The sequence below is a fragment of the Neofelis nebulosa genome, chromosome 15 (assembly GCF_028018385.1).
Source record: "Neofelis nebulosa isolate mNeoNeb1 chromosome 15, mNeoNeb1.pri, whole genome shotgun sequence".
Classification (NCBI taxonomy): domain Eukaryota; kingdom Metazoa; phylum Chordata; class Mammalia; order Carnivora; family Felidae; genus Neofelis; species Neofelis nebulosa.
The window spans coordinates 12,840,835-12,865,069 of record NC_080796.1 but is presented as its reverse complement, the minus strand read 5'-3'; the positions used below and the strand labels follow the sequence as shown (position 1 = coordinate 12,865,069).

The window sequence follows — 24,235 nt, the reverse complement described above, 5'->3', positions numbered from 1 at the left end:
TCTATTTTTAATTTTTTGAGAAACGTCCATGCTGTTTTCCATGGTCACTGCACCAATTTGCATTCCCATCAACAGTGTTCCAGGGCTCCCTTCCCACTACGTTGTCACCAACACTGTTATTTTTTGTCTTTTTGTTAAGAGCCAATCGGATGAGTGTGAGTGAGGTGATATCCCATCATGGTTGTGATTTGCACTTTTTGATGATGAGTGATGTTGAGCATATTTTCATGTGTCTATTGGCCATTTATATGTCTTCTTTGAAAAAAGTCTATTGAAGTCCTCTGCCCATTATGTAACAGAATTGTTTTTTAAAATATTAAGTTGTGTAAGTTTTTCATGTATTTTAGATATTAAATCCTTATTGGATGGGGTACCTGGGTGGCTCAGTCAGTTGAGCATCTGACTTCAGCTCAGGTCATGATCTCACAGTTCATGAGTTCAAGCCCCACGTCAGGCTCTGTGCTGACAGCTCAGAGCCTGGAGCCTGCTTTGGATTCTGTGTTTCCCTCTCTCTGTTCCTCCCCTACTTGTGCTCTCTCTCTCTCTCAAAAACAAATAAACATTAAAAAAAATTTAAATCCTTATTGGATGTATTTAGAAATATCATCTTCCATTCAGTAGGTTACCTTTTAGCTTTGTTGATCGTTTCCTTCACTGCAAAAATTTAGTTCTAATGGAATTTTTCAAAAACAACAACAAAAAACCTGGACTTTAAAAAGTTCCTAACAATTATCATTGCAGTCTAAGATTTACAACACAACTTTTTTTCTTGCAAATACTACCTTTACAACTTTCAGTCATTCCTTTGTAATAGTAAAAACAAAAACAAAAACAAAAAACAACCAAAAAACAAAAAAACTTACCTCCAGAGTAACAAAATATGTTCAATTTCAATGACTACATTCACTGCCATAATATCTGTTGAAGCTGAAACTTAAATATCCTAAAGACAGTAAGTAAGCAAGCAACAAGAAATGCCAGTCTGTGCGATGTGCAGATTAACACCTCCCCTGGGTTTACGAAAAGACAAGATGAGGAGAATGGCTCTGGCCCACCTGCAGGGAAATTACTGGATGACTGACGCTGTCCTAAGTCTGTTTAGGCTGCCGTAACAAAATGCCACAGACTGGGGGTCGCTTGTAAACAAGAGAAATTTATTCTCACAGTTCTGATGAGTCCAAGATCAAGGCACTGGCAGACTGGGGGTCAGGTGAGAACTTCCGCTGTATCCTCACATGGTGGGAGGGGCGAGGAAACTCTCTGGAGTCTCTTTTATAAGTACACTAATCCCACTCATGAGGGTTCCATGCTCATGACTAATCACCTTCCAAAGACCCCACCTCCTAATATCATCACCTTGGGGGCTAGGTTTCAACACATGAGTTCTGTGGCGAGGGGGACACAAATACTCAGTCCACAGCAAATACTACATATAAAACCGGAACAGTATTAATTACATTATAAAACAAACACCTGAATACTTAGTATTCAAGTACTTTGAATGGAAGGATACTCTGAATGCAAGCATTCTTACATTTAACAGGCAATTCATAGAATTATCTTCTAGACTGTGTCTACCCTCTTCACAGGCTAACTCCAGAGTCTGCATTAGTTTTCAAGGAAAGTTCTTTCAGAAACAATTGTGATATAGACAGAAGAACAAAAAATGCTGTATTTTAATAGCCTAGTTAAATTAAAATTTCTTGAAATACAAATTAAACCTTGATGATGTTACAGAAAAAATGAAAGGGATCTAAGGTCAAAGTTGCTGGACACTGAAACACTTGGTTGGTGGCAGCCGTGTTAGCCATAAATTATCAGTTAAATGCCTCAAGCCCTACAGCCTCTACCTCTTGGCCTCTTCTTACAAGTAGGAAAATATATGAATTCTAGATCACCAAGTAGGTGCCTGATATCTGAAAAAATAGCCTGTCAACTGGCAATTTTTAAATTTTTTAAAATGCTTATTTACTTTTGGGAGAGACAGAGTGTGAGTGGGGGAGGGGCAGAAGGAGACACAGAATCCAAAGCAGGCTCCAGGCTCTGAGCTGTCAGCACAGAGTCTGACACGGAGCTCGAACCCACGAACTGTGAGATCATTATCTGAGCCGAAGTCAGATGCTCAACCAACTGAGCCATCCAAGTGCTCCTAAATGGGCAAGTTTTAAAGAAGTAATGCAAGACAAGTTAAGAAAATTTTCTGTGATTAAAAGTCAAATAATGAAAATACTTAATAATGCGAAAAGTACAAAAAATAATTTCCTTTTAGGGATGCCTGTGTGGCTCAGCTGGTTGAGTGTCTGACTCTTAATTTCGGCTCAGGTCACCATCCCAGGGTTGTGGGATCGAGCCCCATGTTGGGCTCCACACTGAGCATTGAGCCTGCTTGAGATTCTCTCTCTCTCCCTCTCCACCCCCACCTCTTGCTTATGCCCTCTTTCTCTAAAACAAGTTTTAAAAAATTAATAATTCCTTTAAAAAATAATTTTAAATTCCCAATATACTATTACAATTTAAATAATTTATATGAAAATATTTTATTGAAACTACATTAACAAGATAAAGAAGAGATTGCTCAGTTCTACCACATTAAATATTAACAGGTTCTTCATTTGGAAAATAAAATATACTTTTAAAAAGGTGAATGTTCCCAAGGTCATTATTTTAAAATATTTGTATTTATTAGGATATATGTGAAATATCTGGGCTATTTATGAAACATATCTAATACCAATACAATAAAAACAATAAACATTATCATTTTGAGCACTCAGGGAAGTGCATTCTAACAATCATAAAAGCTACATAATGTTATCTCCATATTACAGATGATTAAATATAGTAAGTTGAAGTGACTATCCCCATATTATCACATTAGGCATTATTTTCGAATACCTCTACTTGCTGGGCACTGTACTAAGTGACTTACATGCATAATCCTCAAAACGCCCCTTATAAAATAGGTAGATTCTTCTCTGCATCACAGAAATGAGAAAACTAAGGCTTAGAGATGGCATAAAATTCACCTAGCGTCCCATAGCTATTAAGTGGTAGGGCTGAGTTCAAACTTAGGTCATCTGTCTCTAAGGCATATCATCTATTTATTACACTAAAACTACAGTTTCTATGAATTTGAGACAGTCAATGTATAAAGTATTCCATTAAGAAGAAATCTCACTCATGAGTCTCCTTCATAATTGCATAGTATGAACTGCATAGGACAAAGAACTTACTACAGAGTGCAGCTTCTCAAGGTGCAGAACGAGAAGACGACAGCCACCCATCTGTGCCGACAGATCAGTGCATAGCTATGTGCTGCAGTCGCATCTCAGAGCTGCTCTCTTCACAGCCTCCGTGCGTGCAGCTCCTTCCCCGGTACCTGCTTCCCCATCCTTTTTGCAGTCAAGTCTCAAGTCTAAGTGCAACTTCCTCAAGCCAGGTAACTCAATTTATAGGAAGTAGGTTCTCCATTCCCTCTCACAGCATCTGTTCGGTGCTATTACAATACATTTGTTGGGTTTATTTTATGACTGTTTTACTCACCCCAGTGCACCGTAAGACTGGAACACAGTAAGCACTCAATAAATATTTTTCTTTTTCTCTCTCTTTCTTTTTTTTTTTTTTTTTAAATTTTTTTTTCAACGTTTTTTATTTATTTTTGGGACAGAGAGAGACAGAGCATGAACGGGGGCGGGGCAGAGAGAGAGGGAGACATAGAATCGGAAACAGGCTCCAGGCTCCGAGCCATCAGCCCAGAGCCTGACGCGGGGCTCGAACTCACAGACTGCGAGATCGTGACCTGGCTGAAGTCGGACGCTTAACCGACTGCGCCACCCAGGCGCCCCTCTCTTTCTTTCTTTCTTTCTCTCTCTCTTTCTTTCTTTCTTTCTTTTTCTTTCTTTTTTCTAACGTTTATTCATTTTTGAGAAAGAACACAAGCTAGGGAGGGGCAGAGAGAGGGAGACAAAGAATCCTAAGCAGGCTCCAGGCTCTGGGCTGTCAGCACAGAGCCCAACGCAGGGTTGAACGCATGAACTGTGAGATCATGACCTGAGCAGAGGTTAGATGCTTAACTAACTGAGCCACCCAGGCACCTCTAAATATTTCTGAATGAATAAACTAATCTTATTTGGAAAACATACACCTTTAAATAGTGAACTGGTCAAAGAAAACATGACTTGATAAATTAGTAAATTTGGGAAAAGAATAAAGACATTAAAACCATGTAAAAACCTATATAAGATTAAAAATATGCTATAAATATTCATATAACATATAACATAAAATTGGTTTCTACAGGGAAGTTTATACATGAAATACTTCGATCAGAAAAGAAAAAAGGCTTAAATAAATGCTGTAAGTTTCCACATTAGAAACAAGGATAAGAAAAGCAAATTAAACCCACAGTAACCAGAACGAAGGAAATAATAAAGAGCAAAAGTCAATGAAATAGATAACCCAAAATAAGAGAAAAAAATCAATAAAAACTACAGCTTAAAATATCAATAAAAATTATCAACTTTTAGGAAAAATGATCAGAAATAAAGAGAGAAGACACAAGTTGAAATATTAAAAGAGAGACACGAACCACTGCTCCCAGACACTGATGCAATACCAGGGAACATTAACAATATTAAGCAGGGGCGCCTGGGTGGCTCAGTCAGTTAAGCATCTGACTTCGGCTCAGGTCATGATCTCACAGTCTGTGAGTTTCAGCCCCGCATTGGGTTATGTGCTGACAACTCAGAGCCTGAAGCCTGCTTCAGATTCTGTGTTCCTCTCTCGTTCTGCCATTCCCCCGCTCATGCTCTCTCTCTCAAGAATAAATAAACATCAAAAAAAATTTTTTTTAAAGAAAACAGTATTAAGCAAATACACTTAAAAATTTAGATGAAAGGAATAAATTCTTGGAAACACATAAACTACCAAAGCCCACTCAAGAAAAAATAAAATGCATGGCAATATATCCATGCACTTTATTTCATATATATATGTATTCCTCCCCACCCTCCACCATTCATTGTTATAAGCCTTCTTAAAAAGAAAACTCTTGGTCCAAAAATTTCACTGATAAAATCTACCAGAAAACAGAACAGGAAGCAATGCTTCCCAATTCATTTCAAGAGGCCAACATTATCTTGAATGCAAACCCAGAGACATTACTTGGGGAAGGGAAAAGGAGGGACCTAAACAATATTACAAGGGAACAAAGATTTAAAACTCTTAACAAAATCTTGCAAACTGGATCTGACAACACATGAAGAGGATAATACCTCACAACCAAGATGAGTTTATCTAAGAAATTCAAAGTTGGTTTAACATTAAAAACTCAACAACAAAATTCAGTATATTAGCAGAATAAAGAAAAAAAAAACCATATGGCCATCACAATAGAAACAGAGAAATCATTTGACAAAATATTACATCCTATAAGGATTTTTTTAAAAAAAGCTCAGCAAAGTAGGAATAAAAAAAATGTCTTCAACTTGATGAAGGGCATCTATGAAAAACCTACAGCTAACAACATATTTCTTGGTGAAAATATGAATGCTTTCACCCTAAGATCAGATATAAGGCAAGAACGTCTGCTCTCACTATGCTATATAACACTGTCCTGGAGTTCCTAGACGGTAAGAAAGAGAATAAAAATGCATGAGATTAGAAATAAGTAAAACTGCCTCTATTCTCACATGATATGATCATCTACACAGAGAATCTCAACATATTTACAAAAAATATTTTTAGCAATTGAATGCAAGATTCAAGGGGAAGAAGTATCAATTGCATTTCTATATATTATCAACAAACAATTCAAATTTGCAAGTTCAAACCAATCACTTATAAAAACATCAAAAACATAAAACAGTTCAGGGTAAATTTAACAAAAAATATTCAAGACCTGTGCACTAGAAACTACACAATACTGCTGAAAAAATTAAAGAAAACCTAAATAATGGGAAAGATATATCATGTTCATGGATCAGAACACATTATTATTAACACACAAATTCTCTCCAAATTGATCAACAGATTTAACACAATCCCAATTAAAATCCAGGAGACCTTTACATAGAAACAACAAGATTATTCTATAATTTATATGGAAATGTTAAGGAAATAGGGTTGTAAAAACAATTTTTTAAAAGAACAGAAGGGAAAGACCCAAACTGTCTAATTTTAACACTTACTCTAAAGTAAAAATGCTAACGACAGTGTGGCAGGGATAAGAATGGATAGATCTAGATCAATGCAAGAAAACAGGGGGCCCAGGTATCAACCCACATGTACACGGTCAACTGATTTTTGACAAAGGTGGCAGGGCAATTTAGTGGGAAAAAGATGGCATTTTCAACAAATATGCTGAAACAGTTAGATATCCAACTGTTAAAAAAAAAAAAAAAGAACTCTGACTCTTATATAGCGCCATATACAAAAATTAACTTGAAATGGATCACAGACCTAAATTTAAGTGCTAAAACATTTAACCCTTTTAGAAGAAAACATGGGTTGGGGAGGAGTGGCGCACGTGGGTAGCTCAGTCAGTTAAGTATCCAAGTGACTCCAGGTTTTGGCTCAGGTCATGACCTCGAGGTTCATGAGATTAAGCCCCTTGTCAGACTCCTGTGCTGACAGCACACAGCCTGCTTGGGATTCCTTCTCTGCCTCTCCCTCTCTGTCCCTCCCCTGCTCACGCACATTTTTTCTCTCTCTCTCTTTCTCTCTCCCTCCCTCAAAACAAATAAATAAACTTAAAAAGGAAAAAGAAGAAAACATGGGAGAAAAAATTTTAACTTGGGTGAGGAAAAGATGTTTTAAACATAAAATGCACAAATCACTCATATACAAAAAAACCCTCATGAGATGTATTTCATCTAATTTAAAAGACTTGTCCTTCAAAAGACACTTGTAAGAAACCGTATCAGTGGTTACAAGGAAGCGGGTGATGGGATGCACGGACTGTAAAGGGGCATGAGAGGTTTGTTAGGGTGAGAGAAAAATTCCCCATTAAAAAAAAAATGAAAAGGCAGACCACAGACTGGGAGAAAATATTTGCAAAACATCTATATAATAAAGCACTTGTATCTAGAATATATGAAGAATTCTGACTACTCAATTTTAAAAAAGACAAACAACCCAATTAAAAAGTGGCCAAAAATATTTTAGCAGATACTTCAATAAAGAAGACATCCAAATAGCAAATCAACAGAGGAAAAGGTGTTCAATATTATTAGTTGTTCAGGAAGTTCATATTCAAACTACAAGCTACCACTCCACACTCACTAAAATGGGTAAAATTTTAAAAAGACTAACCATGCCAAGCGCGGTGATGATGCTGAGTAACATCTCAGAAATGTAAAATGAAATTTGGCGGTTTCTTACAAAGTTGGACACACCAGAGGACACAGAAATAGCATTCCTAGGTATTTACCCAAGTAAAAATATATGTCCATATAAAGTTTTGTACTGAAATATTCACAAGAACATTTTTCATAAGAGCCCAAACTGCAAAGAACCCAAATGCCTATCGACTGGTGATTGTACAAGCACATTATGATACAAAAATGTAATGGAGTAAATCCAAAAAAAGAAACAAGCTACTGATATATGCAACCATTTTGATGAATTTTAAAAGTAACGTGCTAAGTGAAAGGTGCAGAGCACAAATGACTACATACTGTGTTTGGGGATTATACTTTTTTGGGGGGAAGGGAGATAATACTTTTTAATGTTTAGGTATTGTGTTCCAATGCCCTGTGTTTTCTCTTCAAGGTCTCCAATTGTACGTACATTGTGTCTTCTGTTTTCACTTTTTGGAAATGCTTACTCTGGGTAATCCAAACTTTGTGTGAGAAGTTTGGTTATCCTGGGGCACCCAGTGGCTCAGTTGGTTGGGTGTCTGACTTCGGCTCAGGTCATGACCCTCGCAGTTCGTGGGTTCGAGCCCCGCATTGGGCTCTGTACTGACAACGTGGAGCCTGGAGCCTGCTTCAGATTCTGTCTCTGTCTCTCTCTGCCTGTTCCCTGCTCACACACCGTTTCTCTCTTAAATATAAATAAAACATTAAAATTAAAAACAAAAACAAAGTTCGATTATCTTGAAAATGCCGTGCCGTGCCATAACCACATGGAAAAGAATTGTGGAAATAGGCAAATGCCTGATCGGTTCCTACAGTTCCAGTCAGATTCTCCAGTGAGATTCTAGATATGAAAGTAAGCCTCTTAGATGTTTAAACCAGTGAAGGCTTTGAATTATTACCTTAGATGCAGTGATATATTGGTTTAATGATTCACTGTAGGAAGCCAGCCTTGAAATATTATAAAATTATGCTAAAGTATATACTAAAAATATTCCCAAACTTATTTTGCCTTAAACTTTACATGCTAAAGTGAATTTTACAATGTATCTTTCTTGGCTTGGGAATTTTTGAAAACACATCGGACGAAAGCAATGAAACTCTGATATAACCTACATAATATATTCATAATTAAAATGGTGGGCAAAGAAATTAACTTGCCAGACTCCTAACACTAAAGATATTTATACACACATAAGTTTAGTGAAAATTTTAAAGTCATCGCTATGAATATGAAATGATACTTTTAATTTAAAAATCACCCAAATCACACCTCCATAAATTAGTGAGCAGAACTACAATTTCTCACTGTTGGCACTTCTGCCTCACGTGAATTTGAAACGACAGACTTGGGTTCACTGAAGACAAACAATGAAAAACCTAAAGTATGAGAAGATCTCAAGACTGGCATGAAACTGAAAGTCATATGCAAACAACGAAATGAATTTTTTCAAAGAGATTAGTATAGTGTACAATGAGCACAGTGTCCGTTCATCTGTATCCACACAAAGAAAATAGAAGGGTGTGAAGAATTTATCAGGTGAACAAACATTTCTACACAGTGACTGTCCTTTACCCCCTAACAGATATCTTAACTTCCAATTCCAGCCTGGAGAGAGATTTACAGAGGTCTGGAAAGAAATATGGCTGTAAGATTTGGGGGAAGAATCCTAACTAGAGGCATCCCAGTGTTGTTTTTTTGCTTTTATTTGTCTTATTTTTTAAGATTTTAAGTAATCTTACGGAACTCTGGTAATACCTGAGCTACAAAAAGAGATGACTTGGATGTGTTGGCAGCATGTCACTGGTCATATTACTGGAACACTTTCATAGTATGTTCTCCAGATGCTGAATGGCTGCTTACCACAGGTGCCCTGAGTTCGCTTTCACAGCCTTGTTCTAGTGAGCTCTGAACTAACTCTTGTACGTTCCATCCTGTCACCAAGGTTCACACCTTACATCGACCCAAGAAAAAGGAAGAATCCATGCTTCTGCTTAGGAACTCATCAATGTCCAATCCTAGCACATTTGTCAACTGTTATCTTGCAGGATTCACTCTACTCTGTTCTATACATACTTGGCTTCACAGGCTTCTCCTGCCTGGCTCCTTCTGTCCAGGATTCTCCTTAGGCTTCTCTCATCACCAACACCTCTCATGTTGATATCCCCAGGCACCATTCTTGGCCACTAATGTCCTGACTTTACATATTTTTCTCACAGCGGACATTTCTTCCCTTCTTTGGTTTCAGCATTGCTGATGAAGCCTATTTGTACCTCTGACCTAACTCTACCTCCTTGTTAGCCCCAACAGGCTCCTCCAATAAATGATGATCATGCCGGGACTCATTCCTCTTCTTGTGTTTCCTGACTTTTTGAATAGCCCAGTATCCACACAAGTCCCCCCAAGCAACAAGCGGAAAACTGTGCCATGTTTTTCTCTTTCCGTTTAGTCCTTAGATCCTAGAATTTTATTCCTTCTAATATTACCTCAATTAATGACTCTAACAGTTTATAAGTGGATGACGAAAAACCTAAATGCAGTCTCATCTGAAGTAGTTTCCCTGTTTCCAATTCTGTCTTCTTCAGTCCAAGCTTCATATTGCTACCAAGTACTCCTCCTGAAACATTTTCTTACAGAAATCCTTCCACGATGCTTCACTGTCTTCAGGATAAAACCCAAATTACTTGGAAGATCTGTCCTAATATGACACTGAATACTTGTTCATACACTTCTGACTTTCCTCTGCAGGACTTTAGCACTGCCCATCCTGTGTTGTAGCTGGGCAGATGGGGAAGAATTTGCATATTCCTGCACATTCTACACATTCTATTGCCTTGTTTGGAATGCCCTCCTTCTAAGTTACTGATGTAACTTAGAGTTCAACTTAAGTCTTAGCATAGCAACCACCCAAGGCATTTCTCTGGCATTCTCTCCTTTTCTCTTCCCTCTTTCCTCCAGACGGATTCAAGTGCCCATTCTCTGTTTCCCACAGCAATCAGTGTTATCATGGCAATAATAACACTATTAGGTATATACACACTCTCTTGTCTATAATCCCAATTAGAGAGTCATCTTTTAAAAGAAAGTACCAAGTTTTTCCTTATTTGTGTATCTGCTGAGGTCCAGTCAATAGTAGTTGCTCATTAAATATTTAACAGGCAAATGAATTCTAATGGAATAGGTTCTGAAGTTCATACATAAATTATCAAGTATAATCAAAATCATTCCTGAAAAATTCCTGAGGCAGGTGCTACACTGGAGACCCAACATACTGTCTCAATATAGTTAAGCTCAGCACTTCTTCCTTCAGCAACGAAGTACCATAATTTCTTTAGATGAACGTCTGTAGTTATGATGCACTTAATGACAATGTTTTCTGAAAACTATGTGTTTTTAAGCACTCGGGTTTGTATCCCATGAAACTCTATGGAGAGCAAGTAGAAACGAACATGGAGTAAAAGAACAGCAAACTTACATTTCTCATCTTGAGGTGACTGCCAACACACTTAACAAGAATGGAAGAATCATCAAATCCTTCCTATCTATCTATTATCTTTCTATCTACTGATCTATCTACTGTCTATTTCTATGATGTCCTTTGCTGAGCTTTTTACTTTGAATTCATATAAGTTAACTGCAATTATGATGTGATTCCCATTGTACTGATATGCCTATAAAGACCTGCTGATTTTTTACAATCGGTATCTTCTCACAATCCACTTCCTGAATAATCAGGATTATTCAGTGCTTTCAACAATACTGGCAAACACAGGGAAGATAACAAGCATGGCCACGAACATGCTAAATTTCCATGCCGTCTACTAGGCTGAAAGAAGTTCATACATTCACAAAAATGTTAAGTAAGAAAAAGAATGTCTCAACTTTTGTATTTATATTTCATGATAAACATTCCAGAACACAGGCTCAAAGGATGCTACTGCTAATGAAAAATCAAGACAATAAACACAAATTAAGTAAAGACTGGGCTAGTTATGATGATTTCAATAGGCCCACTAAAGAAGTCCATCTCAGGGCACAGGTGAGATACAGAGAGGTCTGAATATGTTGCCGTTTCATGAGCACCACGTTTACCAGAGCTTACTTTCCAATAGGTCGGTCATCTCCTACCCACATCTCCTAGTTACCACCCAGATGTTCCCCACTGGATAATTCCCAGTGCATCGGTGAGTATTGGTATGGACAGCCTGCCGGTGTGAGTTTACGGCTTCCCTTGCTTTACCTCTATGTCAACCTTATTTCCAAACAGAAGTACTCTGTTTCGTATTTTTTCTACAGAAATTGAGTTTTCTGCATTTCTAGGAAGCATCCCTGGGCAGAATAAGTGTCATGGTGAACCTAAAGCAAAACCAAAATTAAATAAGTCACCATAAGGATACACTGAACATAGATTTCCTTCAGAGAAACAATAAATTTAAGAAGAGAAATAAACACATTAAGTTCCAAGAACAAAATAACTATTTGTATTTATGAAGTACATTCAAAATGTATTCAAAAGTATATTTGATAACTTAAAAGAGAAAAACTGGGAAATTACAAATAAGGAACTTTCTTTGCACTAAAAGTGTATAAATACAATCAAATTTTCCAAATGTATCTATATAGATGGCAATGCTATAATTGCTATCCATGCACATACAGAATCAGTTCACCTGCTGCAATCCATTAAATAATTCAGTCTTTATCTATAACACATTCTCAAAACAGAAATTCCGAAAAAAGAGAGCTATAATGTAGGAGTTTCAGTGCTAAAGAAAACCATCTGGCTAGTCTGAAAATCTGCTTTTGTGTGTAAAATTGTTTCGACAATCATCAGTTAATTAATCTCAGAAGTATGCTAGAGTGTGGGTGCCGCGAGCCGCGCCCCCCCCCCCCCCGCCCCTCCCCGAGGCTCCGAAGCTTCCCTCACCCCACCACACAAAACCCTCTCCCTCTCGTGAAGTCCCGTGGTTCTTCATCTGTATTTCTGATACAGGTGATAGTTATCACTCTAAGCTGAGTGTGGGCTTGGTACCTTCACCACATGACTACAAACTCTTTGAGGGGAAGATCAAGGTTTAATTCAGATTTTATGCACCATACCTACCCTAGTGCCTTGCACAAAGCCTCAAAAAATACATATATTTTATAAATACACTCAAAGATACTCCCTCCTGAAGAAACACTTTCAAGTTTTTGGCCAAAATAAACTACATAGTACATTACTTTCTATTCTTCTTCCTACTTCTCAGCAGTTTCCAGTTTAAAAATCCCTGTTGATCCCTGTTCCTGGAGAGGATTTATCTATCCTTTTCATTTATTTATTCACTCAAACCATCCAGTAAATATCTGTCAGGTTCCTACTCATGCTAGGTAGTGAGTAAGTTTCTGGCATTTGACCAGCTCAGAGTCTAGTAGGAAATATATAAAAGTAAATAGGTTAGTTATAAAACAACCTGGTAATTGTTATAATAGATGTAAACACATGATACTGTGAAAGAGTAGTTCTCCAAGTTTTTGTTTGTAGAGTTTAACATTTTCCCAATATTGTCTTCCCTGGTCATCTATCAATCCATCCATCTGCCTGCCTGCCTAACTTCCCTCCTTCATTTTTTAAATACATAATGTTTATCTGTAGCACCAAATACAAAAGCTGCTGAAGAACACATAATTGAGAAATAAGTCCTCCCACCTGGTCCCCAGTCACTCGGTTTATCTTCCCAAAGGTACACACTAATGCCCAGTGTATAATTTCAGAGAGCATAATTCCAGAGAGTCGACGCATCTATAAAAATGCATATCACATACACACGGTCCTGCCTTCGTTAAATCATTACAGTGGTGGCATGCTTTATACTCTGCACCGTGTTTCTTTCATTTCATAATGTATCTTAGAACTTGTTCTCTATCAGCCCGTATTGAGCTGCCTCGTTCTTTTTAATGGATATAAAGTATTCCACTGCACAGATACAGCAGTCTCCTTACCAAAGGTACTATGAATGCTGCACTGAATGTATTTATCCAAATTCCATTCTGTGGTATATCTGTGAATATGTATGTGGATAAATTACTGGAAGTGTAACTGCTCTAAGAATATAAGCACTTTTTATTTTGATAGATACTACACAAACATCTCATCAACTTAATTTCCCATGGAATGGGAAACAGCCACCCTCATAACTTTAATTATAACATTTATACAAATGGCTCCCAAACCTGTATCCATAGTTCTGACCCCTTCTTTATCCTCGGTGAGATTTCCATGCTATTTCCACATACTCATTTCCTAGGAACCTTAGGAAAACCCTTTTCAAAACCAAATTTATAATCTTGCCCTTAACACATTCTCTGTAATTTCACTATATTAGTTCTCCCTGATTCCAACCAAAAGCCACTTCTGATACCTCTCTTTCTACCCACGACTAAATAATTGGTCATGAACATGTACCGATCTTGCGCAATGCCATGACATTCATTTTCTTTGTATTTTCCCAGATAACATGTGACCGCATGCCTGGGTTTTCTCATCCAACTACTCAAGTTCTTCTGGCCCCTGTGCTCATCCTGGTAACTCTGCTCACATGATCCCTCTGCTTGTGGAATCTTCTCAAATCAGTTTCCTGCTGAAGTCTCATTAAGCATTAAAGGTCTGCCCTAAATTAGAAAACCCCATAAAGGATTTTCTAATATGACTTTATTAGCACTTAGGTCTTTCACTATACATTCTAATTTATAATACACTTCTATGATAAAATGTAAGCTCCTTCATAGAAAGACGATGTCTTCACACATTCTGATAAACCCACACTGCCTGGTATTTAAAATGTGGTTCCCAAATGAATGAATGAATTTTGCAATGAACTAATTCCTACAAGTCAGATAATTCTACAGGAGAAAATATTCTATAGGGGATATTTAATTCATTTATTTTGGAAAAATAAGACTATTTTAAGGTCTGTGAGACAAATTCCCTATTTAATAATTAAATTTGTTTTAGAAAATCCAAAGTGTAAATATTTCCAGTTAGCTATTCCAGTAAATTGAAATTTTCCCTCACATTGATTTTGATCAAAAATACAGAGGAGAAAGGACAGGGAATAAAGGAATAGGTGAAATGTACCACTAAGACTGCATTTGTCTTCAAAACTACAAAAGCCTTTCAATTCTGTTTTTTTTTTTAATAATTTTAAAAAATGTTCGTTTATTTATTTATTTATTTATTTATTTATTTTGAGAAATACAGAGTGAGAGTTGGAACGGGGCAGAGAGATGGAGGCAGGGAGGGTGGGAGGGAGAGGGAGAGAGACAGAGAGACAGAGACAGAGAGAGAGAGGGAGAGAGAGAGGGAGAGAAAGAGGGAGAGAGAGAGAGAGAGAGAGAGAGAGAGAGAGAGAGAGAGAGAGAGAGAGAGAGAATCCCAAGCAGGTTCCATGCTATCAGTGCAGGGCCCAACACGGGGCTTGATCCTATGAACCACAAGATCATGGCCTGAGCCGAAATCTGGAGCCAGATTCTTAACCCACAGAGCCACCCAGGTGCCCTGACCCTTTGAATCTCTTCAAATGCGGTCAAGGTTACTCTAACTCCTATGTAAATGAAGAGGAAACTCAGCCAGGATGAGACTATGGAGTACTGTTAAACTGAGTTCAAAATTGGTTACATTATCTTTTGTAAGGTTACCAAACACTTGAGGAAGAACGTTGTAAAAAGCATTAAAAATCCTGTATTTCCAGTTTCCAAAATTAAATAACATGATTTCAAAACTTGTACAAGTGATAAAATATTTCACACTTACAAAATATAGGAAGAAAAAGAATATGAGTATGCTTTCTAATATATGAAAAAAGTTTTAAAAAAAGTGACCATTACATTTCATTAGAAATTATTCAGTTCCCATCTACTCCACAGGAGAAAGAGCTACACATATCTCTACAGCAAAGTACAGAATGGTTACATCATAACTTCTATTTTAAATAATTTTTTAAAATGATGACAATACTACCATGCATATGCTGGATTGACTTCTTGACTCACCTCTCCCCCATTAACATATTCCATCACAAAACACAAACGGTCTTTTGTCTGGAAGGAATATTTCAAGGACTTGAAATGAAAAAGAAAAAATGTTACATTATAATCCAGTATTCTTATAACAATACCAAAATAGAACACTTAGAAACAGTAAGCTTGCTGGATGAAATGTTCTTGCCCTTAAGAATCTACCTACTCCTTAAGAGTGTGTAAGCAAGAGTTCTGAGGAACATAAAACAAATTCTATTTAGATCAGCATTGGATATTGTTAGGGGAAAATTAAAATTAAAATTTTAAGTAAAAAAACACTTAGTAATTTTGACGAGCAACTCTCCATCTACTGTGCCGTCTATTTGAAACTGTATTAGTGCCCGAAGTTCCCACCCATGTAACCTTAGAGCGAGGAAGACTCAAAAATACAGCTAGAGTAGTTATGTTCAGGCTTCTAATATAGTTTCACTATTTGCATACTGGGTACAAAACATGACTGAATTCAACAGAGTTGGTTCATATAATTGTGTAAGTTTATAAAGACAGCAGAACTTTAGAGCTATCTTAATATACTGGACAATATACACCCAGCAACGTAACAAAGTAAGTCTAGATATCTGGAAATTCCTACTTTACATAATGCTAAATCTTTAAAATGTTCTCCCTCTTGTATGTCTACCTGTTATTTTTAATCTTAATACATGTCATCAGAACCAAGAACATACAGAAACTTGGCAAATTATGTCTCTATTACAATCTAAGAACAGGACTGAAAAAAAAATCAGTTTCTTTCAAAACAAGTAACATGCATATAACTCATAGTTTATACTTTGTCCAGTCAAGAAAATACATCATGACTTATCCTACCTTTAATTTAATGTGTATTCAGTCTTCCTGTGTTTCTGAGAGTACTCTATGCCTAAAAGAAGTCTCAATTTCTATAAAAAATATTCAGTAAAGATATCTGCCTTTCATATTTGAAGAGAATGTTGCTTGATCATTTAAATATTTATCAGAAGCCAACAGACAAAGGAAACAAAATCCTTACATTTAACACTAAGAAACTCTTTTAAGTCTACCATTTTCTCAGTGCTCTACGTATATTTGCTCTGGAGTAATTTGTTTTTGTTTTTGTTTTTAAGGCAGTGAAATTCATGAGGGGAAAAAAAAGTCTCAAAAAAAAAATAATGGATTACAAATGCATACATATCGTAAACTTAATCCACACACTGCAGTAATTTCAAAGAAACAAAACTTCTAGTCTTCCCACAAAGAAAATGGCATACCTAAATGAATTTTATTTAAAATGTTATTTTTCATGGCTTAGCTTTTGCACAACTCCCTTAAATTTAAAATGTTATGATTATAACATCTGCCCTTCAGCCACTTACTGTTAAAAAGGGGTGTCTAGTGTTCTTTAACACTCTGCTCTCAGTGAGAGTGTGTGCCACTTCATCCTACAAAAGAAAAAGGCAAACCTTTAATATATGTACTAAGCACCAGGGATATAAAATTTTCGCTATTTCTCTACGAGCCAAAGAGGTTAAACCCAGAGGCAGAAAAAGATCTGAAAAGACAATGACATGTGTCCTTTATTGCTGGGCTTTTCCTCCAAACCTCCTCCAAAAACATCCAATTACTTATTTAAATCAGATGGCTGCAAAGTATAATGAACCATATAAACTCAGTCAGGCTTAATCAAAATATACTGATAATGAGACAAAAACCACCAAAAAGTTATCAGGGACACAGATGATTAAATAGCTAAACCTTTTCCCTTGAAGGCAATGCCTTAGCAGCTAATATTTAGGCATGGAGTAGTTATTATTTCCAAGTTCGTAATATATTTTATTCAGGGGGATAGAAAGGATATATTTTAGGAAAGATCACAGAATCTATAAGTCTCCTACTTAAAAGAAAAATCAGTTACCAAAAATAGGAACACAGAATATACACATTAAGATTTAATTTTCAACTATACATTTTAGAAATAGAAACAGAATATAAAAATTGTTATCTTTTTTGCATGTGGCTTTTTAACTTGCTTCTTAAAAAAAAAAGTCACAACCTACTTTAGGTGACAATTTAAAAAATCTGGGTGTATTTCAAACCAAAAATAAGTGTATTTCCCCAATTTTGTACATAAATCTCATTTTGACATCAAAAGTGAACTAGGAGAGATTTTCTTCAACATATGGAGAACTGGAAAAATGTTTCATATTTCAAAAATAACACCATCTTAAAGAAGAAAGGAAAGGAAGATCACTGCTGAAACTAACACAGCATCTCCGGTCTCTGCTTCTAGCAAGATCCTAGACAAAGCTCTTGCGGATCCATGTCTCCACACTGTCAGCAAATCACAACTAGATCAGAAGTAAGATGTGAAGAGCAAAACATTAGGGCACCTCATTCTAGTTATCATCTGACCTTAGACCTCAGAGAGAAATGAGAAATAGATTGATCGAAGATGCTAAGATCCCAAAGCCATTCCAAGAGGGCGGGACCAGTCATGTCTGAACAAGGCCAGTGTAATTAATAACACAGTGCTCAAAACTAGTGAAACAAAACATCCCTCGTATCTGTTTGATAAGAATCAAGCTTTAGTGCTCAATCTGAAAGCCTCTGTCATATCATACTATAATTTTTAGACAAATCAGAATAATACAAAATAAATCAGAAGCAGAAATGATACCATAACTTACTGATTTCCACACCTACAGCCCCTAGCATAATGATTAGTACACAGTAGACACTTAATAAATGTTGGTTGAACTCAACTGTTTATCACAGGAATAAATTCCAGTCATCGGGTGTGAAACTTCATTTATTCAATCACTCATCCATTCCAAAAATATGCAACAAATGTATTCTGGGCTTGTTCTGTGCCCTGAAAACGGTACAAAGACAAGGATCCCTGCCCTCAGGGAACTTACAGTCTCTCTACACAGATGGTGATCAATGTTAGTGGGGAAAAAAGCAGAGAAGAGGGTGACTGCAATTTAGGAGCATCACATAATGAAACATGAAATATATAATGAAGCATTAGGCAAGTGGATACTCTGTGACATACAGACCCAAATTCATTCATTAAAAACAAAATCCTTGGTGGGCAGTTACTAAATGATAGTAACAGTGCAGGTATAAAGTGGTTTAAAAAAAAATCTGAAAGCCTCTGTCATATCATACTAGAATTTCTAAACAAGAATAGCACACATTTTAATACAAAATAAATCGGAAGCAGAAATGATACCATAACTTACTGATTTCTACACCCACAGTCCCTAGCATAGGGACTTGGAGTCATGGAGCTACAGGCTAGTGGAGAAGGCACAACAGATGGGTAAATATCCAATTTAATAAATAATTACTAAGCCTGATAAGGAATATTAAGAAAAAATTACCCCATAAATGGGGTAAATAAGGAAAACTAACATTACTGGGGGAGTATATAAGTTGGGTAATATGTTGATGTGGGGGGCAGGAGGGGTGATATAATCTGATTTCTATTTTAAAAGTTTACTCGGGCTCCGCTGAGCAGAAAGACACAAAAAATAGGAAGGATGGGGAGCCCTGGGTGCTAGGTTGGTTAAGTGACTCTTGATTTCTGCTCAGGTCATGATCTCACAGTTGTGAGATGGAACTCCCCCCCCCCCCCCCGCCCCGCCCAAATCTCCAAAGCAAGGAGCCTGATTAAGATTCTCACTCTCCCCCTCTGCCCCCCCTCACTCGCTTTTTCTCTCTCTCAAAAACAAAACAAAAACAAAACAAACAAACAAACAAAAAGGAGGGATAAACCAAGGGACAACAACAGTATTCCAAGAGAGGAATGAGGATGCCTTAGGCTACTATGGTAGCAGCAGGAACAGGAGAAAAGGGGATAGTTTTAAAATCTTTTTGAGATATAAAATTAGCAGCAATAATCCAAAAAATACCTGCCTTCAACATGAGGGTGAATTAAAAAAAAAAAACAAAAGCACACACCTCTTTACAGGCAGTCAGAAGGAGATTCACAGAAAAGATACCATTTGCAGGTTATGCTGTAGGATTGCAAAGTGATCGGAGGCAGAGAGCCAGGAAAAGACTACAAAAAGGTAAGTATGAAACCCATCTGGAACCAGAAAAGACATCCTAGTGCTTCAGAAAGTATTTCCAGAGGGGAGTTCATTCTGCTTTTTAAAACAAGCCTAGCACATACAATAGTTATTTTCCTAAATCAGTAAGTTTCAAGACAGAAGATTAGTTTTTTCTAAGTTCTGCAATTTGCCTAACTAACCACCCCAAAGGAGCAAGTAAAGATGTACGGAAACAAATGCTAAAACAAGATTTCTTTGTCAGGAGAATGGAAATGCAATTAATACCATGTACGCATCTTGCAAAAATATTAAAATGTATTTTCTGCCATATTTTACATACGATCAGATTAGAATTCTTCCCTCTTAATGCAGATTTAATAGTACTGTATTTCACATACTAATTAGTTTCTGCTATGAAGATAAGGTAGGCACAAGCTAAAAAGTAAACACAGATGCCAATAATTTTTAATTACAGTTGAAAGCAACATGTCAAAACAAAAAGTTAAAAATAACAGCGATAAAACTTAGTGACTAAAACAATGTGATGCCTTTTAAAAAATCCACTCGTTGATCAGGACTATAAATGAAGAAGCGCTACACATGCTTGGGTGTGCAACAGAAGTAGAATGTTTTCGTGAAAAAGCTTCTGAAATACAGTTCCATGTATATTCATCCCCGGTAAAATACTAATGAGTTTTTAAATCTAGTTTCTCTCACAGGAATGGGCTTTGATTTCTTGGAGGATGTGAGGCAGAGAACAGCCCTCCTTCCTCACATTTAGGTTCCCAATCGTCTCCGATTTATCACTCACTCCCTTCTACTACACGTGGTCTCAGCTTCCGCCTTCATCTGCCCCCCCCCCCCCCCCCCGACCCCGCGCCTCCTGTCGTGTGGAGGTTGGGTGCTTTGTGGGGGGTGAGGGGTAGGAAGTGGCAGAGAAGGGGAGAAAAAGAAGATCTGGGACACCAAGGGTTTCAGATCCTTCAATCCCTGCACTAACTCAGCAACATAGTAGGCTTGATTACTCCCACCCTGCAGGCAGAAACGGAGGCACCGGGGCTGCAGGTGTGACAAGCAATACTAATGGCATGTGTGAGGCCAACGTTCCAGTCACTTCTACTCCACACGACGCTCTCCCGTTCACACAGCCCAGTGTCTACATAACCCGACACTTGAAGTCCGTTCATGGTGACTTTCTCCACCCTGAACACAAGGCTGTAGCCAGTTGAAATCAACATACGCCCATAGGAACCACTTCCGCCCCCCACCAAAGCAACAGCAAACACCTGGAGGCGAGGGGTGAGCGGGAAACAGGGACAAGGGGGCAGAGAAGCCTGCACCCTGCCTCACTTGCTCTCGATTAACCCGCAGGGAGGGCCAGCGATTGTTATTTACTTGTTCTCTGTCTTGACGCCATGTGTTAGCAATCTATACATTTCTTTCCATAGGAAACACATCACACTTCTCAAGCTCTAAATCTGGGGTCCTAACTTCCCCTCTTCTGCAAACTTGGTTTCTGCCCAGATGAGCCTGCTCACGCTCTCCCACTCTCCGGGGGCCACACTGTCTTCGCGCTGTTCCTTCGTTACTATCTCTACTCTCTTTCTTGCCCACTTGTCACCCTGATGGAGAAAAGCAAAGCACAGGTGGTCCTCTGCGGCCTATGAACACTACGTCTCCATTCTCAAGTGCTGTCATTTGATACTTTGTCCTTGATGCTCCTGTCCCCACCCCCAGGGCCCAGCCCCACTAACTGCCCCCTGGACCCCCAGGACCCAGCCCCACTGACCAGTCAGCTGTAAGGGGCTGAGCTGCCGCTGCTCCGACCTCACCCCTGATCCTGGGTCTGGGCTCTGACCTGCAGAAACCAGTGCAGCACTGCTGCTGCTACGCACCCTGGCCTGGGGGTCCCAGGTTGAGGCTCTGACCAAACAGAAGTGGCGCTGTGACTGCTCTGCCCGCTGCCACAGGGCCCCGAGTCATGGCTCTGACCTGTCATGGCATGGACCACCCCTGGGTCCTCGGGTCCTGAGTCAGGGCTCTGTCCCACCAGCACCGCACTGGCACCTGGGGGTCTGTGACCCGCTCCCTGAACTTAAAGTTGCGACTTGACCCAACATTGCTGGGGCAAGGTGGGTTTGTGACTGACCATCCACAAAGGAGGCCCTGCTGCCATTGGGTCCGAAGGCACCACTGCACTCTGACATCCTAGCGATCCAGCTACTGCTGCGTCCCTCTCCGCCCCCGGTCCTGAGTCCCTGTGGCGATCCCTAGAGACCCAGGCCCCAGTTCCACAGGAAACGTGCACATACCGGCATCCCAGACACCAGCGCCACCCCACATACACCTGTGCTCCAAGATCCAGCTCTGTGTGCACCAGATCCCGGGACACCAGCTCTGTGGACACCCAGTGCCAGCACATCACACCTCTCACCAAAAGGGATTTCCTTGGCTAGAACTTCCTCTCACAGGCAAAAAAGAACAGGAGGGGGTGTCTGGGTGATTCGGTTGGTTAAGCATCTGAGTCTTGATATCAGCTCAGGTCATGATCTCAAGGTTCCTGAGATCCTGCCTCGTGTTTGGGCTCTGTGCTGGCAGCGTGGAGCTTCCTTGGGATTCCCTCTTTCCCTCTGTTTTTGCTCCTCCCCAACTTGCTCTCTCTCCCTCAAAATAAAGAAATAAACATTAAAAATTAAAAAAAAAAAAAAAAAGAATGGGAGGACCCCAGCTACCTTCAGCCCCAGTAGCCCTACCCACCAGTAACACCCATGGGATCTCTACAGGCTTGGCCATGGAAAACACCCACAATCTTCACTGATGTTGGTCTCAGCTGACAGAGCTGCATGGGGACTACTTGGCTGTACCCTCCCAGCAACCAGACACGGGGCCACACCCAGCTGGTGTACTCACAGAAGCCAGTCCAAAAAGGCTGGGAGAGATGGCCACTCCTTCAAATGCTCAGATAGCAACACAAAGACATTAGAAACACACAAAAAAGGAAGAAAACATGACACCTCCAAAGGTACACAATAATTTTCCAGTAACTGACACCAAAGAAATGGACTTGACAGTTCTCTATCAAGAATTAAAAATAGAGAAGTTCAGCAAGATTCAAGAAAACACAGAGAAATAATTCAATGAAATCAGAAAGACAATACATGAACAAAACCAGAAGTTCAACAAAGATACAGATCATATAAAAGAACCAAACAAAAATTTGCGAGCTGAAGAATATTAAGAACAAAATGAAAAAATGCAATAGAGAGCTTTAAATTAGGCTCAATTAAGCGGAAGAAACTTGAAGACAGACCTCTTGACATTATCCAGTTAGAGGAGAAAAAAAGATGAGAATGAAAAAGTGAAGGAAGCCTATGTGATTATGGGATACCACCAAGTGAAACAATATTCACATGTGGGAGTCCCAGCAGGAGAAGAGAGAGAGAGGAAGGGATAGAATACTTACCTAAAGAAGTAACAGTCGAAAATGTCCCAAATCTGGGGAGAGATATGGCCATTCAGGTCCACAAAGCTCAAAGATACCCAAGGAGATTCCACCAAAAGAGATCTTTACTGAGACACATTACAATCAAGCTCTCAAAAATCAAAGACAAAGAGAATTTTGGAAGCAGCGAGAAAAAAATGTATTCATCAAATACATGGGAACCCCAATCAGGCTCTCAGTGAAGTTTCTGAGCAGAAACCTTGCAGGCCAAGAGACAGTGGGAGGATATATTCCAAGTGATGAAAGAAAAAAACCTAACTAGGAATACTTTACCCAGTAAAGTGGTCCTTCAGAAATGAAGGAGAGACAAAGACTTTCCCAGAAAAACAAAAGCTGAGGGAATTCACCACAACTAGACTGTCTTACATGAAATGCTAAACAAAGTTCTTCAAGCTGAAATGAAAGGCTGCTAATTAGTAACATGAAAACATACAAAAGGATAAAATTCACTGGAAAAGGTAAATATATAGTCAAATTCAAAACACTCTAATGCTGCAACTGAAGTGTGTAAATCACCTTGGCCACTAGCATACACTTTAAAGACAAATGAGTTAAAAATAATTATAGCTACAGTATTTTGCTACTGGACACACAGGTAAATTTGGACGTCAACAACATAAAATGTTGGGGGGAGCAAGTACATGTGTAGAACTTTTTCCAATCAATTGAAGCTGTTATCAGCTTGAAACAGACTGTTACAACAGTAAGATGTATTATGACCATCGTGGTAATCACAAAGCCAAAAATTGTGAAAAGAATAGAGATTCTTTTCACAAATAGAGAAAAGAATCAAAGTATACATACCACTACAAAAAACCATCAATTCACAAAAAAGCAAGCAAGCAAGAAAGGACAAAAACTACAAAATAATGAGAAAGCAATACACAAAATGGTGACAGTCAAGTCTTGAATTATTAATAATTACTTTATATGCAAAGGGTTTGAATTCGCCAATTAAAAGACACAGAGGGGCTGAGTAAGTTAAAAAACCAAGATCCAAGTATGCTACCTAAAGGAGCAGCACTTCAGCTTTAAGCTCACGGGCTGAAAAGTGAAGGGATGAAAAAGATGCTCTAGGCAAAAAGAGCAGTGGTAGCTCTACCTATGCAAACAAAAGAGACTTAAGTCAAAAGCTGTAGTGAGAGCCAAAGATCTTTTTTTTTTTTAAAGAAGATCTTTATATAATGATATAAGGGTCTGTTCATGAAGAGGCTGTAATAGTTATAAATATATATAATTATGAGCAGATCTGAAGACTGAAACAGACAGCAATATGAAAGTAGTA

General features: G+C 38.4%; 1 protein-coding gene across 5 annotated transcripts in view; it reads right to left on the bottom strand.

The window, feature by feature from the left end:
- AKT3 (AKT serine/threonine kinase 3) overlaps window positions 1-24,235 on the bottom strand; it is a 307,958-nt gene that overhangs the window by 77,528 nt on the left and 206,195 nt on the right. For 4 of the 5 annotated variants that reach the window (XM_058701173.1, XM_058701171.1, XM_058701175.1 and 1 more), the window contains 2 exons: window positions 16,767-16,832; window positions 15,388-15,456 (listed from right to left, as the gene is read on the bottom strand). The exons of the other annotated variant lie outside the window; for it this stretch is intronic. In XM_058701173.1, the coding sequence (XP_058557156.1) occupies window positions 15,388-15,456; window positions 16,767-16,832 (135 nt within the window). The remainder of the gene's footprint in view (window positions 1-15,387; window positions 15,457-16,766; window positions 16,833-24,235) is intronic. 5 annotated transcript variants of the gene reach the window in all.